The 7,869-nt window shown below is 38.5% G+C and overlaps 1 protein-coding gene across 1 annotated transcript in view; it reads right to left on the bottom strand.

Moving 5' to 3' along the window:
* Positions 1 to 7,409, bottom strand: part of RAB3GAP1 (RAB3 GTPase activating protein catalytic subunit 1) — a 144,261-nt gene extending 136,852 nt beyond the window's left edge. Inside the window, exons 1-3 of the mRNA XM_007957941.2 lie at positions 7,392 to 7,409; positions 7,230 to 7,285; positions 2,483 to 2,558 (exon numbers count right to left, since the gene is read on the bottom strand). Of these exons, the coding sequence (XP_007956132.1) occupies positions 2,483 to 2,558; positions 7,230 to 7,285; positions 7,392 to 7,409 (150 nt within the window). The remainder of the gene's footprint in view (positions 1 to 2,482; positions 2,559 to 7,229; positions 7,286 to 7,391) is intronic.
* Between the last annotated feature and the right edge of the window lie 460 nt (positions 7,410 to 7,869).

Below are 7,869 nucleotides of genomic sequence, written 5' to 3'. Positions count from 1 at the left end.
ATTACCAGCAGTAACCCAAGGCCTATTCCTACAAGACCAGACATGCTGCCTCCCTCCAGCCCTTTCACCAACCGTTCCTCCTAAAACACCCACCACCTCTCTCCTGGGTTCGATAATTCGCTGCAGTGGCCACACAGAGCTCACAGATTATGAGGTTTATTAGGGAAGCACCAGACTACAATTCAAGCTCAGGAAGAATGCTCAGTCTCTCTCCCAGCCCACCGTCCCTCAGCCAACAGTCTCTCACAGTCTCTTTCCCAGCAGCGCCGGTCCCTCGGTGTCTTACTCAGCAATGCGTGTCTCTTTCGGCAGCCCGTCTTCCTCCACCAGCAGTCAGAGAGAGTTCTGCCTCTAGGAGGCCTCCTTTTGAACCCAGCAGAATGCTCAAACTGGCCAATCACAGCATCAGAACTCTAAGCACATGAGAGAGAGTGGGAACCTCCCAGAACATTGTATTGTGCCACGCTCAACAGAAATAACCCAGGTGGATAGCTTCAGCAATCAGGAGCTCCTCAGCTGCTCATAGAAAATCCCACCTTGGACTTTACAAAGACTCATGGGTAGAAAAGCCACACTAAGTGATTTACTACACCTCAATAGGGTTGGCAGACAAGGGTCCTATAAGTTTATGTGAACGATCAGAATTCCCAGGTGTATAGTAGAGCTGACAAGGGGCAAGGTTGTGGTCACTGTTTCGTCACAGTCAGCTACCCAGAGGGACCAAGTATTTAAACCTGTGGGCTTGGGACCGTAGTTGCAGGGGACATCAAGCTCAATTGGCATAACATACTATATAAAACACTGTTCTACCCCCTACTTTGGCGAGTAGCTACTGGGATCTTAAAAACTAGCAAGCTGCCCTCTAGATGCAACAATGGGTCTCTCCTTGTCCAGAGCAAAGAAGAATGAAGAAAACCAAAAAGTCATGGAAACAATCCTAGCGACTGGTACATCATCCGATCTGCAGCCTATATGACTATGAGACCAGAAGAACTAGATGGTACCTGGCTACCACTGTCATCTACTTGGAAGGGGATCTATGTAGGAGATCCTGGATAGAAAGAGAGAACAATGTGGACAAAACTTAAAATCATTTGGAGAAAAAAAAGGGGGAGGGACTAGGTTTGCTGGTCTGATAGAGCCTGGTGGATCCGCTAAGACTATGGTCCCTAGCTGCCCCTCAGGTCTGGAATTGATCCCACACCTGTGGTTTCCAGCCAAACGAAAGACAGGCATATAAGTTGAACATTTACCTGAGGTAGATACACTCCTTGGAGAGAATAATCAGAGAAGGGCTGCTTATGCACAGGGTGACAGCTCAGGGGGCAGGAGTGTATGGAGGGATGGACACAGGGAAGAGGTAACTATGGGGAAGAAGTAGGAGGGGAGCTGTTGCATTGTGGTAAATTGCGATCAATGTCATAAGACAAAGTGTACGTGAACTGCTGTATGGAAAGTGAAATTGCTCTGTAAATTTTCACCCAAATCACAATTAAAAAAAATAATAATAATAATACTAAACATGTATTAGATTAACACAAAAAAGGCAAGAAATGAAGCACAGAAAATCATGGGGACAAAAACACACAAAACAAGTAGCAAAATGGTACAATTTAGTACAACTATATCAAAAATTAAATAACAGAGGTGAACTGCAGAGCTAATAATAGATTTGTAATAACAACAATAATCAATTTTACTTCAAAGGAATTTATCTAACAAACTAAGCACCTACATAAGTTTAGTATCAAAATGTTACTTAGTTCTCTCCAGTGAAACACAAAAATTCTAGGTTTGTTCTCAGTGTACATTTTTCGTTAAACATTTGGGAAGTGGTTGAATACAACTAATACTTTGGGTTAGAACTAGAGTTCTACCTGAATTTTGAAGAGTAATTTTTCTATTTGTAAATATTCTCAAATTCATGTTGGGGGGAGACGAATATTATTAGTGTTACCATAAAATAAAAAATTTTTTTAAAAAATAGAGTAAAACAGTTGCTAGCTACAAGTCAATTTTAAGACCAAGATTTTTCCTCATTAGTTAAGCAAAATACCCAGCCCAAGAGGGTGATAATGTAGTATTTCTCAGACAACTAAAAAACTTTGAAAAAAAGATTTTCTAAGATTCTAAGAGAAAGGGTCAGAAAGCAGACATTCAGAGAAATAGACAAATAAAATCACTCACAAAGAATGATATTTTATACACACACACACATTGTTGTTATATGCCATTGAGTCGGACGCAGTCAAGTGCCTTAGGTACTATGCTACCAGAACTTATATATATATATATATTTTATTTAAAAAACATTTCACAAAATGTCTTACATACATCATTTGCCACAGATTCAAGCCCAAGTACTTCCAGACACCATTTAATAATATTTACAGATTATATATAACTTAACGGCAGCAAAGGGCTTAAAGACAGAAGTTTCAAAGGTAATACTCATTTAGAGACATCAGCAAATAAATCTGACCTTTTCAAGTTGCTTTCCCAAAGAGTTTCCAATCAGTTTCCAATCATTCAAAACTTCTTCAACTCTTGAAATAAACCTAGAGGGGGGTTGAAAAACTTTCTAAATAATTAACATAGCACATCTTTTCGTACTGTCACATAATTTCTTAAAAAAAGGAATTTTTTTTAAACCTTTTGATTTTCAGAGAAGGTTCAGTAAGGTTAGTACTGTTAGCCTAAGTTACGGATATGGAATAAAAATAATAATCTTCTTCAGCCCAAGAATTCTTAGATTTTGATTTAATTCCACTGTTTATTCAACATTCCGCCTTCTATAAAATATAAATTGAAAATAAATAAAATCTGTTTATGAGAGATTAAAATAAATATAAATGTTACCATTAAAGATAATTATGAAACTGACAATCTCTCCCCCACCCTCAAAATAACTGACCTACTCAAATCAACTTTTCCTTTACACGTATTTAGGAATTCCTAATTGCTCCCCATTCCCAAACAAATAAAATTATTTAGGAACTTTGCTCATTAAAATAAAACAAGCTTTAAGGGACAGATGACACATAGATTTATCAGCTATAAGGAACACATAATAAACATTTAAAAACTATTCACTATTGATCCCAAAATCTAACAATCAAGCTGACCTATTAAAAGGAGAATTAAATTTTGACTAGTAACGTGCTCAACATCACTAAAAGAAAATTGTCAAATTTCAGTAGTCGTAGTAAATATATACAAGGAGTTCTGGTGGTATAATGCCTAAGGCATCTGACTGCTAATCAGAAGGTTGGTGATTCAAACAGACCAGCTGCTCTGTGGAAGGTAGACAGAACAATCTACTTCTGTAAAGATTTATGGCCTCGGAAACCCAATGGGGCTCACTATGAAACGGAATAGATTCAATGGCAGTGAGTTTGATTTACTTTTTGAGTAAATATATATTATAAAACACTTTTAGAAGATTTGTTTTTATGCTAAAAAACTGATTTCTTATCTAATAAGCATGATGCAATCTACTAACAACATTGCTCTTCTAAAACACATACATAGTATTGCTAGAATATTAGAAAATTACATTCAAAGGCATTAGATTTTTCCTTCTGTGACATTATAAATTTTTGTATTTCTGCTATAATAATGACAGTAATGATAAATCAGAGTTTATGATTCAACTGAACGCTCTAATAATTCCTCATTAATATTAAAAAAAAAAAAACCCAACAACTCACTGCTGTCAAATTGAACCCGACTCATAGAGACCCCTCCTTGGGTTTCCGAGACAGTATCACTACAGAAGCAAATTACCCAACCTTCCTTCGGAGGGGTGGCTGCTGGTTTTGAACCGCCACCCTTCTGGTTAGCAGTCAAATGCCTTAGGCACTATGCTACCAGAGCTCCTGTCAAAGGTGGTATTAATATTTCACTTTTTTTGGGGATTCAATCAAATGACAATTATCAGTGTTGAAAATGGGTACTCAAGAAACAAGTTAACATATTTACAAAAGAGAAATAAAAATTTAAGAATATATCCATATGTGAGTAAAAATTTGCGTGTGAAATACAGTGCATTTATAAAGATTAAAAAATTAGAAGCTACCTTAATGTTAGAACCTAATGTTAGAAATAGTTATAGTGACATATCCATTCAACTGTGTTTTGAATAATAGTCTACAATGAGATATTACTATAATAAAAATATAGCTATCACATTAAAAGAGTATCTTAAAATACTTATTGTATGAATTCTATCATTACTAGCTAAAAAGAAAATTTGAACTCTATTCTGTAAGTATTGAGATTTGACTAGAAAAATTTAATAACTTTTCTCCTGAAAGCTCTCTCTTCAGATCTTAGTTGAAGGGTCATTTCCTCTGACTAATTCTGTATTAGGATCCTTTGTTACATGTTCTCATAAGACCCAGTTTCTTTCTCATCCAAGCTCTTATTTCAATTTGTAATTACAGATTCATTTTTATCATTATTTGATTCAAGTCTGTCTCTTCCACTGGACTGTAAATATATGTACAGGAACCATCTCTGTTTTTACTAACTACCACATCCTTAGGGTCCTGATTGTTCTTGACACATAGGCATTTCAATAAACACATCAGTGGATAAATGATAAAGAGTTATGGACCTTACACCAAAAATATCCCCTGAAGTCTTCTTTAAACACAGTATAACTTAATTAGTAAAGAATAACTATGCTCATTTAGAGCCTCTCTAAATGTAAAAACTTTATTAAAATATGTTGTACAACATGAAAAAGAGAGAGAGACATGGACTTCTAATTAACCCTCTTAATAAGCTGTCCATTTGGCTTACACAAACTGATGAGAATTTTCATTCAAACATTAAATTCAAGGTAAAAGACACCAAAGTCTTAACAAAATTTCTCATGAACTGTATGTAAAACACTAGTTTCACTCTAGAAACAAGCATAAAAGCCAAAAAGCAGATTTCCTACTTTGTGACAGTTTTGATAACTGTGTAAATAATAATTTCTCTATGAGGAGCTAAATGATTTATTCCATATTTAATTTAAATATTTAGCTAAGGGAAAGTGACCATTTTCCATTAAAAACCTCCACTTTTCTAAGTAATTTCAAGACACCACGTTATTATTTCAAGCTCAACAGGTCCAAAACTGAACTCTTCTCTCTTTACCATTAACTTATTTTCATTCTTTCAGGCAAGAAAGTGCAGTCCCATGTTTGATTCTTCCCACTCTCTCATCCAGCTTATCTATCTAAATTTTCTTCAAAATGTCTTCCAATCTTCCCTTTTACCCTCCCACTTTCTCTTCAGTCCCCAAACTGCTATCCTAAATATGTGTCAAGGTAAGTTACTGCCTTCATGTTACCTTATCTCCTGACACAACTCTCATCAAATGAATTAACCACTCCAAAATCTATTATGGGCTTCTCAATATCATCTAAAGCAGTGGATCTTTCTAAGGGAGGACTCATCACCAGCATCATCAGGGAACTTGTTAGGAAAGCAAATTTTGGGATCTCACCTCAAAACTACTGATTTAGAAGCCTCGAGGGAGCCATGCATCCCCCCCCCCCATCCCCACAACCTGTGATTCTAATGCACACTAAAGTTTGAAATTGACTGGCCTAAAGCCAAAGGCACTCTGGGAACACAGTTGGTAAAGCATTTGGCTGCTAACCAAAAAGTCCATGGTTCAAACCCACCAGCCACTCATGGAAGAAAAGATGAAACAGTATGCTTCTGCAAATATTTACAGTCTCAAAAACCCTATGGGGAAGTTCTACTCTTCCCTAAAGTCTCACTATGAGTCAGAATAGACTAGATGTCAGTGGGTTTGATTTGGCTTGGGCCTAAAGCCAAATCTAGATGCCTTTACTTGGCTTTGGAGGCTGCCCATATCCTGGTCCCATCTTCCTTATTAACCTACTTTCTTAATTCCCTTCAATAGATAGTCCTCACTCCGGTAAGGATGTATTTCTTCATGAAATCCCAAAGGTTCATTCTCTCTATGGCTTCTCTGCTCCTATTGGTCCCTTCTCATGTCTAACCAACCACTTCTTATTTTCAAGGCCCAGTTCATTGCCTATCTTTTCTACGAAAATATCTCCAAAAACTGTAGTTTATACACTCTCACCCTTATCTAATATCTACTATTTTTATAATTAGTATCTCCTGGCTTACAATTTACCTATTTGCTTGTAGCTTTTTTCCTTTTTAAATATATGGATCAAGTTGTGTTTCTCCCTACCCCCTTAATATACTTCTGGACACACAGTACCTGCTCAATAAAGCCCTGACAACGCAGTTACGTTTTACTGACTTTGCTTCTTCAGAAGGTGCGCGCACTAAGCTCAAATTACTCTCGCAAGGATCTTTCATATTTTCCTATGCCATCTAATGACACGGTGTCCACAAATTTCCTCTCCCATATCAGAAAGATTATAAAATGTTTCCACAAGATAAATACAAAATTACACACCCAGAAAACTAAAGGGTTTCTGTGATATCAAACAGGAAAGCTTCTCCATCTAAGCCCTCAACCCCTCCTCCCAGCACACACACAAACTTGGCTTGCAACTAATTTCAGTGATACAACAGTTTCACCCAGACGGCTGTTCAAGGACTATGATAGGCACAGGAAGCCTGAGCCCTTATCCACTGAAATATAACAACTTGAAATAATGCGTTCCAAAGCCATATGCTGCTTCTCGCCCCTCGCCCCCAAGTCATTTTAAAAGACAGGATGGGGATGGTAGGAGTGTTGCAGATGGACAACCACCAATACTCTGAAGAAAGGCTTCCTCCTGAAAAGGGTATGCTAATGTAAACGGCGACAAAAAGCCGCTGCCAAGTTTATTGCTTACGCTAAAGCCAACAAAGTAAACTTTTCTTAAAAAATGGAACAAGAACAAAGGAATAGCCTCTGTGATTGTTTTTTGCGGGTGGACACAACCAGAGTTTCAAAGGTTTAAGGAAACAGAGAAGACTATAAGAATAGAGAAAACAAAACATTTTCTATAAGCCCGAGTCTCAGGGGTTTGTCTGACAGGGGCGGGCAGGGGCTTGACAGACCCGAGCCGCGAAAAGATGTTTGAAGCTGGTTAGAGAAGGGAAGCAGCGGAGAACCAGAGGCTACAAGCGTCTTCCTTTTCACGGAGAAGTGGCATTACATGTGGTGTATCTAGATTGGGGAAGCAGCTGGGGGACGCTGGGGCCCAGAGTGCTAGTCCCATCCCAGTGATGTGACTCACCTTTCCCATTCCGAGGCTGTGGTGAAGTCCGTGATCTCAAATACCTCAGACTCCGGCTGCGAAAAGGGGAATGAGAGAAACAAAGAGAATGAACCCGGGTACCGACTCCGGGGAAAGAACACAGAGACAGAGGTAGGGATAAGCAGGAAACAAACATCTCACCTCACTGTCAGCCGCCATCTTGGGGAGCGCTAGACAGACGCTAGGGCTGTCGGGAAGGAGAGCAGAAGAGCAATGTGGCGAGAGAGAGGGGGCGGGGGCAAGGCTGGTCCGGGGGCGGGGCCTCCACGGGGCCCGGTCACCTGTTAATAAGTCATGACTGGGAAAGTTGTCTCACGAAGAAATACTAACACTTTTTAAAATAATAAAAGGAATGCTCTTTGTTCCTCGGGGCAGAAGAAACTTAGTTGATCCTCAACTCCCCTGCCTCCAGCTGGTTTAATAAAATTTGAAATTTTCTTATAGAGAAATGAATTTACGCAGGAAATGGAAGAAGGGACGATAAAGCCATAGACGAGACCTTATTAATAAACCTAAAGCATGTTGCGTTTGTTTTCAGTCAACCCCTATGTATTGATTGCAAGCTACTGAGCTAGACGCCTTAATACCACCCCATTCACACCCCTCCTCAAAGAATTTA

Source organism: Orycteropus afer, unplaced genomic scaffold (assembly GCF_000298275.1).
Source record: "Orycteropus afer afer isolate SDZICR_OR568_19922 unplaced genomic scaffold, OryAfe1.0 scaffold00826, whole genome shotgun sequence".
NCBI lineage: Eukaryota > Metazoa > Chordata > Mammalia > Tubulidentata > Orycteropodidae > Orycteropus > Orycteropus afer.
The sequence above is the reverse complement of the archived record's forward strand: the minus strand, read 5'-3'. Positions and strand labels throughout refer to the sequence as shown.